Raw genomic sequence first — 25634 nt, forward strand, 5'->3', positions numbered from 1 at the left:
TGACTTAACGCCGACCATTTACACTTACACAAGAAATCAATGAGATAGCTGTTTGGGACTAACAGGCATCTTGTGGTGTAAGCGTTGATGCTCTTTCACTTTTGAGTCCTCTACGCATGAATAAGGTCTTGCGGATGTTGGAGTGTTGTTGGGAAATGCTTATTTTTGGCAGCGGGTTCACGCATTGATGCATGGTAGCCTGGCGTAAAGTGATAGATTGTGTTAAGATTACTGTGAAGATGATGCGGCACAGTTCGTTTGATCGCATAATTATGTAGGCGCTGTATAACAGTATGTCAAACAACTTTGTCGAATACCGCAAAGTGATCCGACGGTTATGAAAAAAGTTATACTCCAGGCACACTGCTTAGCAGCTGGTAAGGATGATATCGCAGCAGAACTCATTAACATGAGCTCGGAAAAGTTAATTACCTATCTGCATCGGTTAGTGGTCAAGATCTGGGAAGCCGAACAGCTGTATTTGAGACTTCACTGACAACCTAGAACATCCTGAACAGCATAAAGTTTGGAAAAACGAAATAATTGGCTAACCAGTCCTTCAAGTCTACAAGAATAACTTTATGTATTTTCGCCATAAATAATAGCGTTGCATAATCTACTAGTATCCGTGAAGCTTTTGAAATCTCAAATGTCATTTAGAGACACTGTAGGTATATTACAGGTCAGCCAAACTACTTTGGAGCTCAGAACATCAAATCTACATTCGTAACAGAAGCCATATCTGCTATATACTGAGTAACGTTGCATATTTAACCGTGGATATTGAACCAATCTAAAGTCTACTTGATATTATTATAAATCTTTGAGACCCCGGATAAATTGATACGATCGATCAAGGCGACGATAGATCGAGTGATGGTGCGTAGTTCGAATATCAGGAACACTCTCGAGTCCCTTCAAATCTCGCAGAGGGTTACGACAAGGTGATGGTCTTTCGTGCTTGCTGTTCAACATTGCTTTAGAGGGTGTAATTAGGAGGTCGGGGATACACACGAGTGGAACGATTTTCACGAAGTCCGTTCAGCTGCTTGGTTTCGCTGATGATATTGATATTATTGCTCGTAAATTTGAGACGATGCACACTGGGAAAAAAATAGGTAGGGGTAGGCGGGGCATAATGAACAGCTTAAGCATTTTGCCACCAAATCCAGTAAATTAAGTGCAATTAATGTGTAATTTTAACGTTCAATCCCGATTTGAACCTTAACTGACAAAAGCTAATGACCAGGTGGAGCTGCAGGACAGCTAATGGCAAAGCCTGGACCCTTTCCCAACTTTCCCTCTACTAGGACCAATACTCACGATGGACTAGACGATGTCGTCAACTTGAGCAAAGTGTGTAGTAATTAGTATTGATTCGTAGTAGTTTTTAAAAATACCGTGTTTCAACTATTCCCATCGCACTAGTGTTTTGACCGAATGGAAGCTCCAAAGATAAATTGATAGTTGAACAATATTTCAATAATCGAAAATCTCCGTGGTCACTGGACAACATTCAGAGAGAAAAAGGCTGTCTATGTTAACGCCTTCAAAGTACTATTCCTGAAAAATATTACAAAAGAGAGCAATAAAAAATATGTAATAGCTAGTTTTTAAAGATTTCATATTTCTGAAAATTATTCGGAGACAGCTACCAGAGCTAGCGTTTTTAGCCGATATGGGCAACTAGTTTTTCTGACAGCTTCTTCAAATAACAATCAAATAATATCCTAAGTGATTTTATAAGCACCGTTTGCAGCGGTGAGTCGATAAGGAGAGCGTCCAATACAGCTCTGGTCCTCACAAGTTCCTACCTCATGCTTCCACGGGTCAAGCGATGACAAAGACCGCCAGCTAAGAGTTGTGTGCTTAGCTGGTAGTGCAGCCTGGGCACTGTTGTCCTTCTGACTTCAGCTAGATTGAGGAGGTACGACCGAGTGTCTGTTCACCAAGGAGGTGCGGCTCAAACAGCGTCTGTTCTGGCATCCAGCGGCTGAGTAAGAAACGCTGCACCACGCCCAGCTAGATCCAAGGTGGTAGCCCCATCAGCGTGGTCGTCCTAGTGTTGGATGGGACGTTAAACAGAACTGGCACGATGGACCTCCGGCGAGACAGGAGTGTTGGCGTAGGCCCAATAAGCCACCCGTAAAAATCCCCATTGCGAATAACATAGGAGAAAATGCGACTCGATACAATCGGCAAAGACCCACGCGACGAAATAAGGACTACGATTGGAAACTTGGAACGTGGAATTGCAAGTCACTAGGTTTCGCAGGATGTGACAGGATAATCTACGACGAACTACATCCCCGCAACTTCGACATCGTGGCGTTGCAGGAACTTTGTTGGACTGGACAGAAAGTGTGGAAAAGCGGGCATCGAGCGGCTACCTTCTACCAAAGCTGTGGCAGCACCAATGAACTGGGAACAGGATTTATAGTGTTGGGCAAGATGCGACAACGTGTGATCGGGTGGCAGCCGATCAATGCAAGGATGTGCATGTTGAGAATTAAGGGCTGTTTCTTCAACTACAGCATCATCAACGTCCACTGCCCACACGAAGGGATACCTGATGACGAGAAAGAAGCGTTCTACGCGCAGTTAGAGCAAACATACGATGGTTGATGATTAACCTGGGCTTGTTAGGGGAATATCTGTAAATAAAAGAAAATCGGGTTAAGTACGGTTCCTTTGAATTCCACTAAGAAGTTGCATCCTTTGACAGATACGTACGATGGTTGCTCGCCGCGTGACGTGAAAATCGTTGTCGGCGACATGAACGCGCAGGTAGGAAGGGAGGAAATGTACAGACCGGTAATCGGGCGAAACAGCCTGCACGCCGTATCGAATGATAACGGCCAGCGATGCGTAAACTTTGCAGCCTCCCGTGGTATGGTAGTCCGAAGCACCTTCTTCCCCCGCAAAGATATCCACAAAGCCACCTGGAGATCACCCGACCATCAAACAGAAAACCAAATGGACCACGTTCTAATCGACGGTAAATTCTTCTCAGATATAACCAACGTCCGCACATACCGCAGTGCGAATATAGATTCGGATCACTACTTAGTCGCTGTATGCATGCGCTCAAAACTTTCGACAGTTATCACCACGCGTCGAAGTCGAACGCCGCGACTCAACATCGAGCAGCTGCGTAACGTAGAAGTGGCTCAAGACTACGCGCAGCAGTTAGCAGTGGCCCTACCAACGGAAGAGCAGCTTGGCACAGCTACACTTGAAGATGGCTGGAGGGACATCCGATCCGCCATAGGTAGTACCTCGGCTACAGCACTAGGCTTCGCGACTCCGAATCACAGAAACGACTGGTACGACGGCGAATGTGAACAGTTGAAAAACGAGAAGAATGCAGTATGGGCGCCCATGGGCGAGAATGCTGCAACACCGTACGAGAGCGAATGAGGCACGTTACAAACAGGCGCGGAACAGGCAGAACTCAGTCTTCCGGATGTGAAGTCGGCGATGAAGCGCCAGCAGGAAGAACGAGATCGCGAAGCGATGGAAGAGCTGTACTAAGGACTACGAGAAGCTGAACCGCTCGCGCATAGGCTTTGTGCCACAAGCCGACATGTGCCGAGATAATCACGGGAATATTCTCACGAGCGAGCGTGAGGTGGTCGAGAGGTGGCGGCAGCATTACGATGAGCACCTCAATGGCGACGTTGCTTTTATATCCTTCAAAAGAAGAATATTAAAGATGTTGACAAGTCCAAGGCTTGTGCAGTCTCTGCTGTGTAGTTCAATGCCCACCCGTATTTGTACTACCTTAGGTAGACATAATGAATCATACCTAGACATTTAGGTACTGTCATGAATAGTATTTCATGTAGGTATATATCCTATACACACAACCATTAGGTAGACACTACAGTTGCAAGTATCGAAGGTGGCGTGGTAACAGATCTAGGAGTATGTGCACAGGACGAAAGACTTCCGGCCTCTGACCTTCAAGAGATTGAGGAGGAGGTTGGCCGGTTGAAAAACAACAAGGCCGCTGTAGCAGATCAACTACTGAGCGAGCTTCTAAAATACGGTGGAGAAGCACTGGTGAGAGCACTACACTGGGTCATTACCAAGATTTGGGAGGAGGAAGTATTACCGGAGGAATGGATGGAAGGTATCGTGTGTCCCATCTACAAAAAGGGCGACAAGTTGGATTGCGGGAGCTACCGCGCGATCACACTACTGAGCGCTACCTACAAGATACTCTCTCAAATTTTATGCCGCCGTCTATCACCGATTGCAAGAGAGTTCGTGGGGCAATATCAGGCTGGATTTATGGGTGAACGCGCTACAACGGACCAGATGTTCGCCATCCGCCAGGTGTTGCAGAAATGCCGCGAATACAACGTGCCCACACATCACTTGTTCATCGATTTCAAATCGGCGTATGATACAATCGATCGAGAACAGCTATGGCAGATTATGCACGAATACGGATTCCCGGATAAACTGATACGGTTGATCAAGGCGACGATGGATCGAGTGATGTGCGTAGTTCGAGTATCAGGGACACTCTCGAGTCCCTTCGAATCTCGCAGAGGGTTACGGCAAGGTGATGGTCTTTCGTGCTTGCTGTTCAACATTGCTTTGGAGGGTGTAATAAGAAGAGCGGGGATAAACACGAGTGGGACGATTTTCACGAGGTCCGTTCAGCTGCTTGGTTTCGCCGATGATATTGATATTATTGCTCGTAAATTTGAGACGATGGCGGAAACGTACATCCGACTAAAGAGTGAAGCCAGGCGAATCGGATTAGTCATTAATGTGTCGAAGACAAAGTACATGACGGCAAAGGGCTCCAGGGAGGAATCACCGCGCCCGCCACCCCGAATTCATATCGACGGTGATGAAATCGAGGCGGTTGAAGAATTCGTGTACCTGGGCTCACTGGTGACCGACGACAACGACACCAGCAGAGAAATTCAGAGGCGCATTGTGGCAGGAAATCGTGCCTACCTTGGACTCCGCAGAACTCTACGATCGAATAAAGTTCGCCGTAACACGAAGTTAACCATCTACAAAACGTTGATTAGACCGGTCGCCCTCTATGGGCACGAAACATGGACCCTACGTGCAGAGGACCAACGCGCCCTTGGAGTTTTCGAACGGAAGGTGTTGCGTACCATCTACGGCGGAGTGCAGATGGAAGACGGGACTTGGAGAAGGCGAATGAACCACGAGCTGCATCAGCTGCTGAGAGAACCAACCATCGTCCATACCGCGAAAATCGGGAGGCTACGGTGGGCGGGTCACGTCATCAGGATGTCGGATAGCAACCCGACTAAAATGGTTCTCGAGAGTCATCCGACCGGTACAAGAAGACGTGGAGCGCAGCGAGCTAGGTGGGTCGACCAAGTGGAGGACGATCTGCGGACCCTACGCAGAGTGCGGAACTGGAGGCAAACAGCCATGGACCGAGTGGAATGGAGGCGACTACTATGTACAGCAGAGGTCACCCCGGCCTTAGCCTGACCGGTAAGGTAAGTAAGTAAGTGATTTTATAATACATTCTGAAAATTATTTCAAGCTGATTACCAATAGTGTCAATAACACAGCGTAACAAAAATTAACTTTTGGTCTGTCTCACGAGCAAACTTATGTGTCTCTGACAGATTTTGGGCCGCTGAATCCGAATTCACGCGCAGATTTGCTCCAACACGTCACAATTTTGAGCTATACCTCAATTTATAGGGCAAAATATGCGATTTTGGGCTTTTTTGACAGCAAGCCATTAAGAATGGAAATATTTTTTTTAAGCAATCAAAAGGTTAATTGGTCAATTAACATCTAAATTAACGCCTCATGCAAAATATTTCGTTTTACCAAATCGAATTTGATAGTTTTAAGCGATTTATGTTAGGTACGATATTCCCCATACGAGTCACCCTCCAAAAGTTGCATGCAAGTTTTCATGCTAACACAAAATGCTTAAATCTATCAAATTTGATTAGGTAATGGACCAATTATCCTTTTGATTGCTCAAAAAAAAATATTTCCATGCTTAATGGCTTGCAGTCAAAAAAGCCCAAAATCGCATATTTTGCCCTATAAATTGAGGTATAGCTCAAAATTGTGACGTGTTGGAGCAAATCTGAGCCCGGATTCGGGTTCAGCGGCCCAAAATCCTTCGGAGACACATAAGTTTGCTTTTGAGACAAAAAAATGTTGCGCTGTGTAACCGATGTTGGTCATTGACAGCACCAGCATCATCCCCAAATAACTTTCATATTAGTGTTAGATAACACTTTTTGAGCTTCCATTCGACGTTGCAAATCAGTCAAACCCTATATGTCAAAATATAGTCTATAATGTGTCAAATTGTGATATTAATTTCGCTAGTCGTCTTCTGCATATCTGTGATCATCTCAGTTCGAAGTATTCTTATAACCACCGTAACCCTTTACATTGTCAACCGTCCTAAGTCCTAAAGAAACATGTAACTAAATTCCTGCTTTTTTTGGTCAGTGTTATAATATCGTCTAGGATATTAAAACAAAAAGTTAAGTCAGCTAATCTAAAAATGATGAAGATTATGTGTCAACTTTTATATATTCATCTCTAAAAAACGTATAAAAATAAGAAATACAAATATAAACTCATTTCTTAAATCAACAGTTTAACCTTTACATAATCCGTCCATTATTTTCTAATGGTAATGAATTTAATTGTTTACATAACCTAATCTGTAAGTCTGTTGTAAGTCAACTTATCCTAGCGTCCCTGTCCTGTGTACTTTCGAATTCAAGTGATGAATGATGAGTGAAACGCAGATACCTCCCCTACTCACTCTTGCGTTACGTTAAATTTATCAATTATTGTCAATGTACGCAAAATATGCCAACGCAAGCGAAAAATAGGCAACAATGAAGGCACGGCAACAACGCTTTGTTTTTTCGTTAGCAGATAATGACAAAATCGCTCCCAAGTTTGTTCACAACAAAAACGGTAGGAATATTTGTCTCGTTCTATTCACATCATGATTTACGCATTGTTTTACTGAAACTAGACTCTGAGGTTTGCAAGAGTCCTATTTCGTCCAAATGTTTATGAATTTGATAATGTGGGTCGAAAATTTCAGCAGAAAATCCGAAATATCAGCACACGCACGGCAAGCGATGTTTGTTTTATTACTCTCATCGCCTGACATGCGTTTGTTGCGGAGCGCCTTTGTTACCGACATGCACCGCTTAGGACAAAGCGTTTGTTTTTCGGCGTGATCCGTTTTTCGTACCCTGATTATTTTTAAATTTGAGAAAATTCAAAGAATGCAAAGAGTAGGTATATGCAAGCTGAATTATAACTTGTCTTTGACTTGTGATAAATGCACAACGGATACTGCTTTGGTTCCCATTAGCACTTACGGCCGATTCCTTCACTTGCGATCAACTTGTAAACCAGATATATCTAGCTCAAAGTCCAAGCGATGGTGAGTAAACTGGCGCTAAAGTGCTAATGGGTTAAGCCCTCCCATCGCGTCAAGATCGAATATCTAGGGGGAGGGAATTCCCATTTTTAACATACTTTTCCAATGAAAACAAACTGTTCAACAGTTCATACAAATTGGAAATTTTACAAGGAATCCGAATTGTAAAAATATTTGAGGGTTTACGGTCGAATTTACGAGTTATAGTTGAAAATCTGACAGAAAAGGCGTCAAATCGTTGTAACGTCACGGTAGAATGTGTCTCTAATACAAATTCAACCTTCATGCAACACTATATTTATTTTACTTCTATTATATAGAAATAAGTTTTGAGCTGTTCTTTTTTCTGTAAAATCTCAGATTATCGGAATCCAGCAGAATTATACCGAAGTTTGGTAAAATAAACAAACAAATCGAAAAAATCACTAAAAGTTCGTTGATGTCGTCTCGAAATTTGGTAATTTGTTGTTGATATTTGGTATTTTTTTTGAATTCCTATCTGCTGATTTTAGCGTGTAAATCTAACATAAAATGAAAAGTGCAAGCGGCAACTTGAACATATTTTTCCAGAACACAAAAAAAAAAAAACAAAATTATACCAGAATCCTTAACTTTCTAGTTTCAAAATCTATTTCAGAACGCAGAGCGTAGTTTCGATATTCAGTATACTATAGACCACAGACAAACAGACGTAAGACTCTGATGATTCCCATCGTACACCGATTTAACGATCTTTTTCAAAATTTGATAGTTGGCCAACCGCCCAACCGTGGCGCTCGCATAGTTTTTGTTCGAGTTTGACGTTTGCTCACTACCGCCACCTAGTTGGTGATCGGCCAAACATAGTCCTTTTAGCATTGGGTGAATATGTTTCCGTGACTATGATTTGAATCGAAAAATGTTCGAAGAGTTACGTCTGTTTGTCTGTGTATAGACTAAGACTTATAATAGAAAAGATTGAAAAGAATGGTTGATTTCTAAAAATAACCCTGCTGATTTTCCAAGAAAGTATTTGTAAATAGGAAAATGGTTAACTGCCCATGATCGCATATAGTGATGTACCGAATAGTACTATTCGGCCTTCGGCCGAATACCGAATAATTCGAAATTTATTATTCGGCGAAACGAATAATCGGCCGTATATTCGACCGAATAATCGGTCAGATATGCGGCCGATTTTCTTGTTAAAAATCTCGTGAAGTTATTATAAAGGGCATCTTTGTTTTCAAGAAAGTGGAATTTGAAAGCCAGCATCTTCAGAAACGTATTAACATCACAGAAAAGGTAACTTTTTGCAAATAAAATGCTTCTAAAATCTACTTCACAATTTACTAAATTCTTGATTTAGTGTGTTGTTGCTATGTTTAGTCATTCGGCTAAACGAATATTCGGCAAAATCGAAAATAAGCTGATATTCGGCCGGCCGAATATTCGGTACATCACTAATCGCATATCAGTCCCATTTTTGCTGGGTTTCCTATTCATATGGGACTATTATGCGATCATTGGCAGTTAATAACATCATTATTGACAATTGAGCCATGAGTATCACCCAAGCTTTTGCGACCCACCAAAAATCAGGCCACGACCCACCAGTGGGTCGCGACCCATAGTTTGAGAAACGCTGGGGTAAACTATCTAGTTCATTCGAATCTCGAAGGGGACTGCGACCTACTGCGACAAGCTGATGGACTTTCTTGCCTACTATTCAACATCGCCCTGGAATTATAATGCTAAGAACCAGGCTCAACAGCCGGGGTACGATCTTCACGAAATCCGCCCAATTTATCTGTTTTGCGGATGACATGGATGTTATTGCTTGAACATTTTGAATAGTGAAAGAACTGAACACCCGCAAGAAACGTGATGCAGCAAGTGGGACAGGTGGCTAAAACAATAAGACCGCTGCTCATCTACGGACATGAGACATGGACCACGCTCGAGGAGGACCTGCAAACACTCTGAGTTTTTGAGCGACGTGTGCTGAAGACGATCTTTGGGGCGGTTTGTAAGAGTAAGAAGTGTAGCGACGAAGGATGAACCACGCTGCACTCTAAGGTGAACCCAACATCCTGAACGTGATCAAAGCTGGACAGATGCAGTGGGCGGACATGTTGCAAGAATGCCGGATAACTACCCTGCTAAGTTGGTAATTATTCGGTTGGTACAAAAATGAGTCAATCGTAGGTGTAGACATCCCATCGTGGGGACCAGGTAGAGCGTGGTCTGACGAGCATGGACCGAGGATGGAGAGCGGCAATCTCGAACTGAGTATTGTGGCGTACTATTGTTGATTATGTCATGTATCTTAAATGTGATGTTAACAAATAGTCCTATTCAATAAAGTAGGTTTGACATGAGAGAATATCGTTTCGAAGCAAGAATAGCAACATGATTAACGGTCAAAAATAAAAATTTATGCACCATGTTTCGTTGCGTATGAAGGCATTTGGAAGTTTAAGCCCTCCTTCGCTTCGAAAAATGTATACGATAACGTAATGGAGTCCACGAGCTCCATTTTGGGGTCGTCCATGATTTCGGGATCAATGTAGAAGAACACAGGCATATCCACCTAAAAACAGAACTTCTGGAATTTAATGGAAAGTATAAATCAATAGTCCCTACCTCTTCGTGCGGATTAAGCTGCTGCTCTTCAAAGCAGAAACATTGGATTTTGTTAAAGTATTGTCCGGCTTCAAATGGCACCACATTGTAGGTACTGATTCCTATCACCGGTTGGTCTGAAGGATTCTTAGCCGTGTAGAAAGCTAACGCAGTTTCACCCGGAACGACCTGCAAAACATGAACAGCGTTAGACCTTTCCCTTCTATGCAACCATGAACCATAATTTACTAACGTTAATCTCCGGCTGCTGTGGTTTGAAATTCCATCGCATCGCCGCTCCCAGGTCGGCGTTGAATCGAATCTTGATCACCCGGTCCTTGATCCTCTGCATGGATTCCACCTTCTCGGCGTCATGGCCCTGACTGGTGGTTCCACCGTAGCTGTACGCCTGGCAAAACATCCGATAGAGGGGAACAGCGGCGTAGCTCATGCCCACCGTTAGCACACCGGCCGCGGCCACATAGTAGATGGTGGTACGAATCCGATGCCTCCGAGACGCTTCCGCATTTTGATCTCGACCTATGAACCGGACCGGCGCCGGCAACGATCTGGGGACTCGGAGCAAGGGCTTTGTACTGAATTTGTGGGCTATCCGTGCCAGCGATGGTAACAGCATTTTAATGTTTATATTTTATACACTCTACTTAACAAATCACTAGTAATGTTAAAACAAGCTAATCAAACATTTTACTAGAAAATATTTTTAAGAAAATTGTTACACCACTTTCGAAGTCTGCAGCAAGTTTAATTTGTTGACATCCGATTTGTTTCATAATAAATTTATGGCAGCTTCAATGTCAAAGCACCAGATCTGAGGGGTGTTGTCGGTGTCACATACGATTTTGTGCCATAAATAAAGTATCTCATTTTATGGCACGTTCAGTCTGGTTTCAGCTAGTGACCGTGTGTGGCGCAGCTGTTCGTTTCGCACTCTTCGACGAAGCTCTGCTGGTTGGTGTGATATCGCGCGCTCCAAAACAAACCACGTGTTGCGCATAAGCGGTTGCGCAGAGGAGCACATGTCATATCGTGGATGCTATGACAACGGACACAGAAAAAGAACGCTTATTTATTGAAGTTTCAACAATTTTGTTACATGGAGAATTTGTTTTCAAAAGGATAATCGTGGAACGCAGCCATGAACTTTGATCTGGATGACCCGCTGGAAGGCCTTCTCAGCGATGGAAGCAACGATAGTTTGTTCGGTAACGAGAATGCAAAGGCGTCGAAGAAACCCGCCGCGACCAGCAAACCGGAAGTTAAGCAGTCCAAGATGGAAGGTTTGTTCGGCATCAAATCTGATGTTCCAAGGGCGGAGGCACAGAAACTGGCTACAAGTACCGCAACTGCTACGAGCGAAAAGGATGGACATTCCTCGCTGGACTTCACGAAACCCACTGCTTCCGGTCAACCGTCAAGTCTGACGAGCTTCCAGACGAGGAGAACGAGCACCCCTGTGAAGAAGTCGGAAAGTGTGCAAAAGAAAGAGATTACGTTTGACGATAGTGATGTACTGTCCGATCTTGGATTTGATCCGAAGAAACCTAAGGGTAAATCAAATATATTGGACGACATACATGGTGGACCGATAATAACGACGAGCAAGGAAATCACATCTAAGCAGAGCAAAGCTAAGCAGTCCCTTGGTGTGGGCAAGGAGGAGACTGCCGGCAGTAAGTCTATTTCGAGGCAGTCGACGGAAACATCGGAGAACCTTCAAACCGAAAGCACAATTATGGGAGGTTATGCGCCCAGTGGTGGAGGGGGTCCGCGAAGAAGTGCAAGAAGGAAGTCGTCAACAGCTTTGCATGATCCTCTTGGATTGTTTTCGATGCCAACAGAAGCGAAGAAAGAAACAAAATCGAGCAAGAAAAGTGCGGATTGGTTAGGGTTGAATGACGATGCCAGCTCTTCGAATGACCCCGAACCGATTCCGATTCCCAAGGTTGAGCCTGACGTCCCCAAGCAAGTGGAAGTTACAAAGCCGGCAGCCCCGGTTCCGCAACCTGTCGCCTTATCTACTCCAATTCAGATCACTACAATTGTACCCACAATTGAGCCGGTCCAGATTCCTTTGACTGCCATGTTAAAGCCGGACATTGCAACTGCGGCGCAAACGATGGAACTTCTAAACAACGACACTCAAGTTGCTCTCAACACCATGCAGCAGCAGGAGTTTCAGCTGATGGTAGCAAAGCAGATGAGAAGTCAAGAACAGGCATTGCTAGAAATGCAGCAGAAGCAGCAATCAATTTTGCAAAGGCAGGAGTCTCAGTTCAATGAGTTGTTGCACAAACAGATTCAACGCCACAATATGCTTGAAGAAGTTATATCAAAACAACAGGAGCGCATCAACAGCAACATACAGGTCATGATGACTCAACCGCCACAGATTCCACCGCTTTTGATAGATCGGGCGAATGAAAAAAGAGTAGAAGAAGCAGAAGATGCTGGTAATGAACATGAAAACGTTTTGAATAAGGTTGAACTGAAAGCTGATCTCAAGCGGTTGGAGTTGGAGAAACTACGATTGGAAGATTTGATATCTAACATCACTGCCAATCACGAACAGGAAATCACTATGCTGGAACAGAGCTACCGGAAGCAGATGGGATTCCTGGATGAGAGTTTGAAGATTATGGAGTCCAGAATGAAGACGGAAAACAAGAATTTGGAGGAGTTCTACAAAGGCAAACTGGATAAGCTGGAAGATGAAAAACAGCAACTGATTACTGAACATAACGAGATGGTGCAGACGATGGAAGAAGTTCATCGTAAGATGGTAGAAAAGATGAAGTTGAATTATGAGGAAAGCTTGGAAAACTTCAAAAGTGAACATAAGGAAATGATCAACAACATTCGGGAGTCAAAAATGTTGGAATTTTCTGTACTTCAGGATAACCAATCGTACATGAGCATGCTCAAAAGTGCTTCCCAATATCTGGAGAACGCGTCCGGAGATTTACAACAACTTAGAGATACACTTCACGAACAAATTGAGTTCACCCAGAGGGAGAAAAACATTCAACTGAAGGCGAGGGAAAAGCAGCTGGAAGATCAACAGCGAATAATGGAGAGGACCAAGGAAGCAACCGAAGCGGAGAAATCACGTTTGCTTAATCTTGTGGAAATGCTGGAGGGAAAACTCACTGAACTCACTAAGGTATTTCTCTGTTAGGTATATAAACTTATGAAACTTATCAATATTTTTTCCAGACTGCTTCCGAAGAACATTGGAGCCATCAGCAGAAGTTGATCAAGTTGGACTCGGAAAGACAAGCATTCGAAAAGGAGAAGGAAGCGGCTCGTGAGCGCATCGCACGGGATGAGAAGCGAATCGACGAACTGAAGCAGCTCCAGCTTGAAGAACATTCTCGTTTGATGCAGAAAATTCAGGATGAGAAGACACTTCTCCAAGAGGAAAAAGCCAAAATTGAAACCCTCTCGAGAATTCAGAAGAAGGACCAACGGGAAATTTCTCGAGCGGAAATCGATGTAGCTATCAAGGTAGCAGAAGATGCAGCCAAACAAGCGGACGTCGAACGAGAGCGGCTACTGCAGCTGCAACGTCAGTTTGAGGCCAAGCGTCGCGAGCTAATCAACCAGGAGAGTCAACTGAGAACCAAATCAAGCGAGCTGGAAACTGCCATCAATGGTGCCAAATTGAAGGAGCTGAATGCGGAGAACGCTTTCAAGAGCATCAAGCGGGCAGAGCAAAACCTGCAGATGAAGATACAGCTCGTACAGCGACAGTTTAGGGAAATTTCCGAGCGAGAGGATCGGTTGTCCAAGGACAAGATCGAACTCAGTAAGGAACGTTTGGAGCTGCAATCAATGCGGAAACGGTTGCAATCAACCCGATGTAGTTTATGTAAGATCGGAGAACGGTCGCAGGAAATAGGCGATTATTTAACAACGGTCAACAACACTGAGTCAGTGGCAGATGATCGAAAGATAGAGGCAAGTTTCTTTGAAATGCAACAGCATCGCGACCATGGAAAGTTGGATCAATTCTTTGATGGAGATGTGGGAAGGCAACTGCAGAGCTTTTTGGAGAGGAACCGATTGGACGATGTAGGCGTAGAAAATGGGAATATTGCGCAGAATATAGCACAAAATGAAGACGGAACGATTGATACGGATTTGTTGTTGTTGAAGTTCGATGTTTTGAAGTCCCAGAACTTTTTCGATCATGGCGGTGAAAAATAACTGAGGAATTATTTGTTAGGAAAACGATTTAAATTCAGTTTTTAATACAATAAGCATTTTATGAAATATATCTTTTGAAAGTGAAGCTGTTGATATTTTCTTAAGAATTCATGGAGTTGTTAAGTTTGATTATTTTTTTATTTATAGTATGCCAGAGTTAATTCTAAATTCGTTCTGGTGCAAATCTTTTGAGAAACGCTGGAGGTTTTTATAAAGTATGAGGAAAAGATTAGAATAACAAATATTTCATAATACAAAAAAGCAAGGGTGCAACCATTCATTTGCAAAGATTTACATTCATTTGCTATTATCTCAGTTCAGAAGCATGTTATCGAAAAACAATGTATGGATGAATTTAACCTTGTAGTTTTATCTGAAAGTTTGCCGAATAACATGAGGATCGCAAACATATAGGGTATCGCGCCACTTGGGCGGTGGCTTCTATATTCGTCTGTTTTCCACTATAACTCGGTCAATTTTGAACCAATTGACTTCAAATTTTGTACACGGGTAGATACTATACCTATCTCACCACATTCCAAAAGTTGTGTCAATTGGTTCAAATTTGACTGAATTACAGTGGAAAACAGACGAATATAGAAGCCACCGCCAAAGTGGCGCGATTCCCTACCAAAGTCGTGAGCGAGCTGTGAAGGCAACTCTTCACGCGGCAGCGCTTGAAAATTGAAGCGTTCTACCTCAGACGAATCAAAATTTGCTCTACTTTGACCGGCGCTTTTCAACCCAAAGCGGTAGCAATATGCCTTCATTGGCAAACATGCTTCAGAAGCAAGTGGGAGTGGGAGCAATAAAAAATATGAGTGAGAGTGAGGAACGACGCACACCCTTAAATGAAACAACACAGCGCACGAGTAACTTTCACGCAGCGAGCAAAAAGACAAAAGAATTTTCACGCAGATTTGTGTAACACCAGATCAACACAAAAAATGTGCTGATCCGGTGTTACACAAATCTGCGTGAAAATTCTTTTGTCTTTTTGCTCGCTGCGTAAAAGTTACTCGTGCGCTGTGTTGTTTCATTTAAGGGTGTGCACCGTGCGGCTCTCTGAATCTCTCTCTTCGCCGGTGTATACGGCAATGAATATACTTGATTTTTATCTCGTTATTACAGTGCGAATGACATAAACTCGAATTAAATCGATTATAATAGTCACGTCCATCATTCTCTTATGGACAAATTGATTGTTTTTACAAGTTTTGAGCAAAAAATAAATCCACTGAATCATTTACGTATCTTCAGCCTCACCGCAGCAAGTGAGAAATAATCGTTACCAGTCAACATGCTTCACCAGCCAACCGACCGATGAGGAATAGTGATCGCGATTGGTTTTTCTTTGCTCCCTGTGCGTGTTCGTTCGTAGTGATGGTTGGCGCTGCACGGTCAGATAATTCACTCATTTTCGAGCTAAAGTGGGACAACTCAAAATTGAGTAAATTTTTTTCCAGCGATAGCGCTGGCCCAAGTGCAAAATTCTCATCAGTTTAAGCCGTATAATATTCTTGATGATGCGAAGAATATTATACGGCTTAAACCAGTTGGATTTTTGCACTTGGGCCAGCGCTATCGCTGGAAATGCAATTTACTAATTTTTTTAGCTGTTTCAGTTTAGCTCAGTTTCGTATGAATCTTACTCATTTTAGAGTAATATTTTCTTAGCGTGTGATGACTGATCGTACCATTCATATTCACTCGATTTCAAGCACTGCCATGCGGTGAATGGGGTGAATGTAAATTACATTCACGCTGTGGAAAGTTGCCTTCACAGCTCGCTCACGACTTTGGTATACGTTTGCGACCCCAATATTATTCGGCAAACTTTCAGATAAAACTACAAGGTTAAATTCATCCATACATTGTTTTTCGATAGCATGCTTCTGAACTGAGATAATAGCAAATGAATGTAAATCTTTGCAAATGAATGGTCGCACCCTTGCAAAAAAGTATGCGTTCTAAAGGAGAAATTTGAAAACAAAATTTTGTTTCAATGGCAATCGATGCAAAACATTGGAATAATCCATTCCATCCTCCCGGCATTGAAGTAAATTTGAAATTACTTATTTCTCGTCGAACGATTTCCTGATATCTCCACAATTATCTTCTAATCAAACACTTGTCGAAGTAATGAGGTGGAAATCCTTCTTCAATGATTGTACATTTGGATCCAATCAGGAGATATCCAGATCCCGATGTTTCATTAGTTGCCCTTCGTTGTACTTCTCTGTGGTTGTACGTTGTGCGCTCGCGGTTAATGAAAAAAGACAGGACTTTTCTTTTGCCCGCCAGCCAGCAACCGCTCACGAGCGACCGCATTGTGGATGGGGTGGCAGGCACATCCTGGATGAAATTGATAATCGCGAGAGGGTCGTTCGGGCACAATCATCAGTAGCACAAAGGAGTGGCAATTATTGCCCGAAGCCTGGGTTGGATGCGTAGCTCAAAGCACAAAAAAATAAAACAATCAAAGCAGAGTTCAATTGTTCTCCCCAAATCCCTTTTCAGCTAGTTTTGTTTCACAATGTGTCCGTTTTTACTGCCGTTTCGTTAGAAAGCTTTTTTTTTATGAATTGACCATTTCCAAGTTTCATAAAATCACAAAAAGTGTCATCCGTTGGGCCAACTGTTGCCACTTAGGCGTAGTTCAGGTTCAGCTCGCATTCATTTCCGGTCTGTGATGCCAAAGGCATGGAAGCATAAAAATGAAGGGACCCTGTCAGGAATGCTTTTTTTGGCAATCAATGCAAACAGCTTCAGCAAATACCTACACGGTGTGTGCGGCAATTTTGCACTAACCTTTAAACAGGGTTGCGATGAAAATACAAATTAACATTAACATTAAATGCATATTATTTCTAGTAAACAGTGAAGGATATAAAACTTTAAAAAATCAAAAGAGAGACAACCGACAAACAAACCTAGAACAATTTCCGTTGAAATCCATCGTCCAGTTCACACTACCACCACCTGGTGGACATGTTGCACGAAACACTGCGTTGTGCAACATCATCAACAGAAGGTGTGTTGTGACCGAGAGAACTCGCGAGGGAATTTCCGGCGTCGGGGAAACAGTAAAAGAACCTGGACTACTTTCCGATTACAATCGTTTTTATGCACGTGTACTTTTGTTCTACTGATAAATGGATAATGACAAGAGTTTCAGTATGGGGAGAGCAAAGCAATCTAGTATTATGGTAGTTACAGTAATCATAATGATAAAGGTTTGTTATAAACAAGATAAACATATAACAGCTCTTCCCCCCTTATGCTTTACATCGTTAAAAATTCAATTTCTTAGGTGGTTTCACCGTACGGGTTGATCTCCTCGGGGTTTGCTGAAACGATCCTTTGCTTTGCATACTCGTAGCAGGACCTGTAGTCGGAACGTTCAATGCCGGATGGGGTTCCGGGACCGGCACCGAGACTGGTTTGACTCTCGATGAAGTTCGATCCGACTTCGCATAGTTGGTTGATGTGGTATCAGGTATCAGTAGGTCGGCTCTAGAGACACGTTCTACTCCATTCGGGAAATTTGTGCCATCGCCATGAACACGAGCCTATTCATCATTTACCTGACGGAGAAGGGAAGGAAAAAGGATAGGACATGGGAAAGGACAGGTAAGGGAATAGGATCGTCATACTCGCAAAAGCGTACCACAATGGGTTCACATAGCGTCCTGAAAAGGACACCGTAATAACGCATAAGCGTACCACAATGGGTTCAAACAGCGCCCTGAGAAGGGCACTGTGATAAAGCATAAAGCGTAAGGAGAGCCTATAGCTCTTTACCACAGCGGGTCAAGAACAACAGAACGTCCTGAAGATGCAGGTTTCTGAAGTCAGTTTCACTTAATAAGTGTTTCCCGAGTACTCGGAAACGCAATTGCGCAAAAACTGGACAGTTACATATCAAATGATAGGAAGTTCCATAATCGGATTCACAACTATCACAGGCAAATGAATCAGCTTGCTGAATATTCGCCATGTGATAACTGAGTCGGCAGTGGCCAGTCAATGCTTTGACCAGCATGCTGCAATTCTGCTTTGACAGATTTGTTACACACTAAGATCAGCTCGGTATTTTTCCCATCTTTTTACTGAGTTCTCAACAGCAGATTTAACTCGGTACGCTCGGTTATTTCTTTTGCGGATATTCCGTTATTGAGTTACTGAGCTCAGCTAATAAACTATCAAAAGTTACTGATGCACGGTAAATATCGTTACTGATGAACGGTAAATATGATTACCGAGTGTGCCGAGGTAAATCTGCTGTTGAAAACTCAGTAAAAAGATGGAAAAAATACTGAACTCGGTGAAAAAATTACTGAGCTGGAACATCTGAATCTTAGTGTGTAGATACTTTGCCACCCCTAGAGATGGCTCAGTACAATACAATTTTGTTTGACGACATGACTCCAAACTATTCCAGTATTGTTTGTGCTGAGTGGCAGCTCAGGTGTCAATCTGAAGCTTCACCCAACAATTGGATACCGGAATAGCTGGCTCAGGGCCAATGAAGTCATGTGATGCTCTAGTGCGAGCTAACTCTTCAGCCATTTCATTTCCAGCGATGGAAGAATGGCCAGGTACCCATACAAGGTGAACAGCGTTTGCTGAATTCAGCTCCTCGATTTGAGTTCGACAAGCGATAACTATCTTCGACCTGGAGTTGGCCGAAGCAAGTGCTTTAATAGCAGCCTGGCTATCTGAACAGAAGTAGGGTATCGGGATGCTTCGTTGGCATAGTCCCCTCGTTCGGCCTATCTCAATGTAAACCAAAAACTCAAACAAACACGCATAACTGGATATCGGAAAAGCTGTGCGCCAAACAACTGTAACATTTCGTTTCAATTTTAACACTTTGGAGCATTAAAATTGAATGAAAATGTCACTTTATTTAGCTTTTGTAGACGCCATGATTCTTCGGCTTAGTGGGTAGTCTATACACATGATCATAAATGGCATGATTCTGGAATATTTCGAATTGACTTTTCAATAACTGAACATTTGATGCAACGGTCAAAGACGCTATTTTGAACTTGTGTATTTGTTTTTAACGAATATTAACTATTTTACAAATTGAATGTGGGCCGAATATTGAGGACATTTTTTCCACTATGTACCCAAATCTGGGCCCATCAGTAAAGTGACATCAAACACAGCGATACAAAGACGTCAACAACATTTCTTGCGTAAGAACCAGAAAGAACGAACAGGAAGAAAGATTTTGTGTGCGGTGACTGTAAAAATATAACTCAATAATAGGGTTGCGTTGTTTTCGTTACTAAATTAAGAAAGAACTTAAATTAAAGTGATTTATTTATAGTTTGTTGAAAGTTTGGCTCCGAAAATGTAATTTAAAAGAAAGTTTGGTGAACAAACAGGGATAATACTTCAGCAGAAATATTGAAAAAATGAGATAGTTATTGGTTCTAGTGCATGGAAAGCAATAGGCCAACGTTGTATCCACTAATAGGCCAATTTTTGTACCATAGACCAACGTTGCATACCATCGCACCGAATCTTTTCAGATTAATTAAGTAAATTCTTGAATATTTACGTAAGTTTACTTCCAATTGGTGGAACATGCATTGGCTAGAGTGTGTAATAGGGTCAACATATTATTTCTAGCGCTATTAATTCATGAGTTATGGTCAAAATTGTCAAGGCGGCTTGTAAATTAGGCCAAGGAATGGTACATATACCCTATATTACTTTGCCCATTAGGTGCTGCTGAAGTGCTGATTGCACTCCGCACATAAGAGCAAAGATCTCGGCCTGAAAAACGGTGCGGTGTCTACCAAGTGAATAAGACTGATACAGCCTTAGCTCACGAGAATAAACACCAGCACCTGCTCGACCTTCGAGAAGGGAGTTATCAGTGTAACATACGATGCCGTCTGAAATACTTCTCTCCAGATAACTAGATGTCCACTCTTCCCGGGAAGGGAATTTCGTGGAAAATGTCCTTTATGAAAAATTACAAGCAATTGTAAGACCACTTGGAGCAAGGACAACTTTGTCCCAATTCACCAAAAGTGGAAACAACGAGGTGTGTGTTGAACTGCGGTTCACAGGAGTTTCCTCTAGTAAACCGAGTACCCATAGACGACAAGTGCAAGAAAGTGCTTCTTGTTTGAGATGAATGTGTAGTGGGGCAACGTCAAAGAGCACTTCGAGCGCTGCCGTAGGAGTTGAAGAGAACGCTCCAGACATCGCCATTAACCACATCCTTTGGAGATGGCCTAACTTTGATTGGACCGTTCTCACTTCGCCCTTCTGCCACCACACCAGACATCCATAAGCCAATATTGGACGAACAACAGTTGTGTAAATCCATTTGATGTACTTGGGTTTAAGACCCCAAGTTGTATCAAAGGTTCGCCGGCATTGCCCGAAGGCCATACAAGCTTTCTTGATTCTGAACTCAACATAAGGTGTCCAGGAAAGCTTGGAATCAAGAATGACTCCAACGTACTTTACCTGGTCACATTGATTTCAGAATCAAAGAGACGTAAAGGTCGAACACCATTACGGTTTCGCTTTTCCGTGAAAAGAACAATAGATGTTTTACTCGGATTTACCGAAAGGCCATATTGGCGACACCAACCCTCAACTACCTGAAGAGCGTTTTGCATCAGGTCGAAAAGGGTGCTGATGCACATACCGACTAGCAATGTTAGGTAGTCGTCGGCAAAACCATAAGTAGGAAAACCGCTATTATTGAGTTGCCTCAATAGCGTATCTGCTACGAGATTCCACAAAAGCGGTGATAAGACTCCCCCTTGGGGGCATCCACAAACACTCAATTTCCTAATCGCCGCTTGACGCAATGTCGAGAAGAGTTGTCGGTTTTTGAGCATTTGGTGAATCCAATTGGAAATCATTGGAGATATACCATGACCCCGTGCGGCTTCCAATATGGCATCGAAAGGCACGTTGTCAAAGGCACCCTCGATATCTAAGAAAACACCCAAGCAGGATTGCTTTTGAGCGAATGCATCGTAACAACTTTGTGTAAAAGAGTCACAGTGGACTTTCCAGATTGGTAAGCATGTTGGTTCACATGAAGAGGCACATTGGCCAGATGAACATCACGGATGTGATGATTGACTATGCGTTTTAAGCATTTCAGAAGAAAAGAGGTCAAACTGATAGGTCTAAAGCTCTTTGCTTCTTCATACGACGCGCGACCCACTTTCGGAATAAACTTCACAGTAATATCCCGCCAGGATTTGGGAATATACCCTGTAGCAAAACTGCAAACAAGTAGTTGTTTCAAAACATGTTTGAAATGATCAAATCCCTTCTGAAGCAAAATAGGATAAATCCCATCTCTGCCGTAATTCTGCAAAGTGACGTAAGCGCCATTCAAAATGTCGATATTTTTTGGTATATTATATATAATATCTGGTGTAAAAACAACACTGTGGTTTGCCTGCTGTATTAGAATGCAAGATCTAGTCGTAATCTATCATCTATGGAAAGAAACTTAGAGGATGAGCAAGAGTTTTATGCATAATAACCAAAATATGGGCCAAAACTTTCAATGTCGCTTACGTCACTTTGCAGAATTGCGGCAGATCTGTCCCAGGAGATTTGAAAGGAGCAAAGCTATTGAGTGCCCATTCAATCGATTCTAAAGTAATGATACTCCGAGCCGAAGCTAAAGAATCATAACTACAAGAAAAGACATCAGGTTCATCCGAAGATGTAATATCCACACATCCGGGGAAGTGTGTACTGAATAAACATTCCAAAACTTCCTCATCAGAGGAAGTGAAATCACCATTTGGCAAACAAAGTTCGTTCACTTGAAAATCCTTAGATTTTGCAAGGATTTTGCTCAATCGACTGGCTTTAACCAGACTGGAAACATTTGTACAAAGGTTTTTCCAGCCGTATCGTTCAGCAGACCGAAGAGCTTTTTGGTAGGCCTTGCGAGCCGAACTGAAAGCCTCCGATCCAGCCGAACGTCGTCTGTTCCAACTCTTTGTACATTGTTTCTTGAGCTTCGCCAGATCGGAGTTCCTCTTGTGGTCTTCGCAGACCGCAGAGGACAGGCTTCTTCAAAAGCTTCCATGATGAAGGCCGTTGTAGTATCAACGGCATCATCTAAATCATTTGGAGTGTCAATTGATGGTGAGTATCCATGAAATTTGGCTGCAACCAAATCGGTATAGATTCCTGAAACGCAAAGTTTGCGAAGTAACATTCACATGTTCAAACAAGATGTAGCGATAGCCAGATAAAGATTCTTCATCCGACACATGCCAATTGGTCAGCTCATGACTAATTCTGCTAGAGCAAAGCGTCATGTCTAACACTTCCTCTCTACCATATACCATGAAGGTTGGGCGGTTGCCTATGTTAAGTAATCCAAGATCTGCACTACTTAAGTATTCCATCAAACTGGAGCCTCTCAAATTGATGTCTGAGCTGCCCCAGATTATATGGTGAGCATTAGCATCACTACCAACAATTAGCGGAAGGCCTTTTGAAGTGCAGTATGCAATGACTTGCTTGAAAGCATCCGTAGGGGATGGTTCATCATGCGGTAAATAAACCGAACAATAAACGTATTTCCTGTTGAGGTTTCCAACAGATACATCGATTGTGATAGCACATACATCTCTAGTAGTTAGTTCAGAGATGAGTGTAGCAACGATTGCATTGTTGACAAGCACACATGCTCAAGGCATGACACGTGCGTTTGCCATTTCATTTTTACTGAAAGTAGCAAACACTGGATTCACAAGGTTTCCTAGATAGAAATTCCCCTTACGAAAGTAAGGTTCTTGGACTAACGCCACTTGGGCTGTACCATTTTGCATAAGTCTACAAAGATTGATCGTTGCTGTTCTTTTGTGCTGAAGATTTATCTGAGCTATCCTAACCGTAGCCACTACCCAAACTAGGCAAGATTAAACTCTTAACAATCACAGCACAAAAAAGAACAGCAACAATAAAGCCAGATCGGTATCGATTTGAGTGAGCCAAAGGCGAGGATGCACAGAATACACTGTGTAAAACGCATAATGCAAAACCATATAGGTGAAAATTTAAACTAATTAATAACATCTTCATAATCCCGCCCTTATTCAGCCTCAAGTATGAGATTGAAGAAGGGCAGCTGATTGTCTCGGAGAAACACAAGGTCCACCGCACTATTGCTCCGGTTAGCGCAGTAAGGGCAACATACTGTGGAGGGTGCCCTGGTACTCCACAGGCTCCGTTTGCGATTAGGTTTTTATAAGACCCCCCTAAACATTCATTCCTAGCAACGGTAAGCGTAAAGCCGCATAACACCATGAATTAGAGGTCACCTGATTAGTGGATTCCTACCACTAGAACAGGCGGTCCGTAGTGCTATTCTTAGCCAGTTGAACTAACCGCTACCGACACTACACAGCTATCTAGGCTGATCGGGAAAAGAAGTTAATATTGATGATCAACTTCATACGGGCCCGAAAAGCCGAAGAGTCGGAACGTTCAATGCCGGATGGGGTTCCGGGACCGGCACCGAGACTGGTTTGACTCTCGATGAAGTTCGATCCGACTTCGCATAGTTGGTTGATGTGACGCTTCCATACACGATCATCGTCCAGCGGTATCATGTAGTGCAACTTTCCCAACTTCTCTTCTACCCGACCGTACTTCCATTTCTCATGGTTCTGGAAATCTTGCGCAGCGATTTTTCCTCCCTCAGGAATCGAGCGAACTTTGTGATCGACCTTCTCCGAATACGTAGGGCCAGGCAGCATCATATCAAGATGGGAGCGAATTTGGCGATGGAAGATTATCAAGGAAGGTGACTTGCCGGTAGCAGGGTGGATTGTCTTCCGGTAAGTCAGCAGGATATTGCAAAGTTTCACGTGCATTCTTGATTTGTAACACTTCAGGGCCTTCATCTTGTTCTTGAAGGTCTGAATGAACCTCTCGACCAGCCCGTTCGTCGCCGGATGGTACGGCGCACCCATTTTGTGGGAAATGCCATTCAACTGCAGAAAACGCTGGAATTCACCAGAGGTGAACTGTACACCACGGTCGTTGAGCAGGACGCATGCTATACCGTAGGTCGCAAAAAACTCTCTACTGGCGTTGATAGCCGTAGCCGTCGTAATGTCCCGTTTCCAGCATGTCGACTTCTTCTACGACGTTATCCGGCTGCTTCGTAGCTATCGGTAACCGCGGTCCGCATTGCAATGCTGCTTAGTGGGGCGAAATTTGATTGCATAATCGAAAGATTGGAAGAAAGTCGCATAGTGATGCATTCTCAAGGCTGACATAGTCGGTAGTCCCTTCGTCTCGGAGAAAATCTGCTTTACAGGTTCGCTGTCCGTGTAGAGCACGAACTTGCGCCCGTACAAGTACTGGTGGAACCGTCGGATTCCGAAAACAATCGCATACGCTTCACGATCAACTTGTTTGTACTTACGTTGTGTTTCGTTCAAGGTCTGCGACGCGTATTGTATCGGCCGTTCCGGCAGGACGTGACTAAGGACGGCTCCGACACCGCATCAGTCGCCAACACCAGTGGCAACTCGGGGTTGTAATGCATCAGAAATAGCTGTCGGATTGCATGTCCTGCTTCACCTTCCTAAACGCTTCTTCGCACGACTTCGACCATTGGAACGGCACGTCGTTTCGGAACAGTCGATTCAGCGGGTAGATCATCGTGCTCAGATTAGGATGAAAGCGTTCATAGTAATTCACTAATCCGACGAAAGAACGTACCTGTTCCTTGTTTACGGGAGTGGGCATATTCTACCTCGATCTTCTTTTGCACTTTATGTATACCGTGACGGTCCACGACATAACAACAATACTCTATTTCGTCCGCGAAAAACAGGCACTTGTCCAAGTTTATTCGCATTCCGTACTGACTCAAACGTTTGAGCACTTCTTCGAGTCGTTGCAAATGTACATCGTTAGTCAGACCCGTCACGCGTATATCGTCCCAAAACACTACTACTCTCGGTATTCCGTTTAGCACTTCTTCCATTCCAAATCATCGTACGAGGGCGGGCCTGATGAAATACCACCGGTTTTGATGAAAAAGTGCTGCTCAGCTTTGTTGAAACCTCTAGCCAAATTTTTTAACCTGTCCTTGAATAGCGGAATTTTTCCTTCGAGCTGGAAAGTATCGTATCTCTTCCCGATTTACAAGAAAGGTGACAAACGGAATATTGGCAACTATCGTGGAATTACCAGCATATGTGCAACCTCGAAAGTATTCGAAATCATCGTGAACGACGCATTCTTCAACAGCTGCAAACAATATATTTCTCCGGATGAGCATGGCTTTTTTCCTGGACGATCAGTTGTTACTAATTTGGCA

At 43.2% G+C, this 25634-nt stretch overlaps 3 protein-coding genes across 3 annotated transcripts; 1 reads left to right on the plus strand and 2 right to left on the minus strand.

Annotated features, from left to right (window-relative positions):
- Positions 1 to 9839: 9839 nt before the first annotated feature.
- Positions 9840 to 10843, minus strand: LOC109418805 (cytochrome c oxidase assembly protein COX11, mitochondrial). Its single transcript, XM_019693030.3, has 3 exons — positions 10302 to 10843; positions 10070 to 10237; positions 9840 to 10016 (listed from the first exon to the last, which is right to left on the minus strand). The coding sequence occupies exons 1-3, from the start codon at positions 10683 to 10685 to the stop codon at positions 9861 to 9863; spliced, it is 708 nt and encodes a 235-aa protein (XP_019548575.3). The 5' UTR covers positions 10686 to 10843; the 3' UTR covers positions 9840 to 9860.
- A 169-nt stretch (positions 10844 to 11012) lies between these two features.
- On the plus strand, positions 11013 to 14360 carry LOC109418789 (fas-binding factor 1-like). Its single transcript, XM_019693024.3, has 2 exons — positions 11013 to 13232; positions 13286 to 14360. Exons 1-2 carry the CDS (start codon positions 11208 to 11210, stop codon positions 14276 to 14278), a joined length of 3018 nt encoding a protein of 1005 aa, XP_019548569.3. The 5' UTR covers positions 11013 to 11207; the 3' UTR covers positions 14279 to 14360.
- A 3227-nt stretch (positions 14361 to 17587) lies between these two features.
- LOC115257812 (uncharacterized protein K02A2.6-like) lies at positions 17588 to 24273 on the minus strand. Its single transcript, XM_062857957.1, has 2 exons — positions 23757 to 24273; positions 17588 to 17748 (listed from the first exon to the last, which is right to left on the minus strand). Exons 1-2 carry the CDS (start codon positions 24271 to 24273, stop codon positions 17588 to 17590), a joined length of 678 nt encoding a protein of 225 aa, XP_062713941.1.
- Between the last annotated feature and the right edge of the window lie 1361 nt (positions 24274 to 25634).

Source organism: Aedes albopictus, chromosome 3, assembly GCF_035046485.1.
Source record: "Aedes albopictus strain Foshan chromosome 3, AalbF5, whole genome shotgun sequence".
In the NCBI taxonomy this organism is placed as follows: domain Eukaryota; kingdom Metazoa; phylum Arthropoda; class Insecta; order Diptera; family Culicidae; genus Aedes; species Aedes albopictus.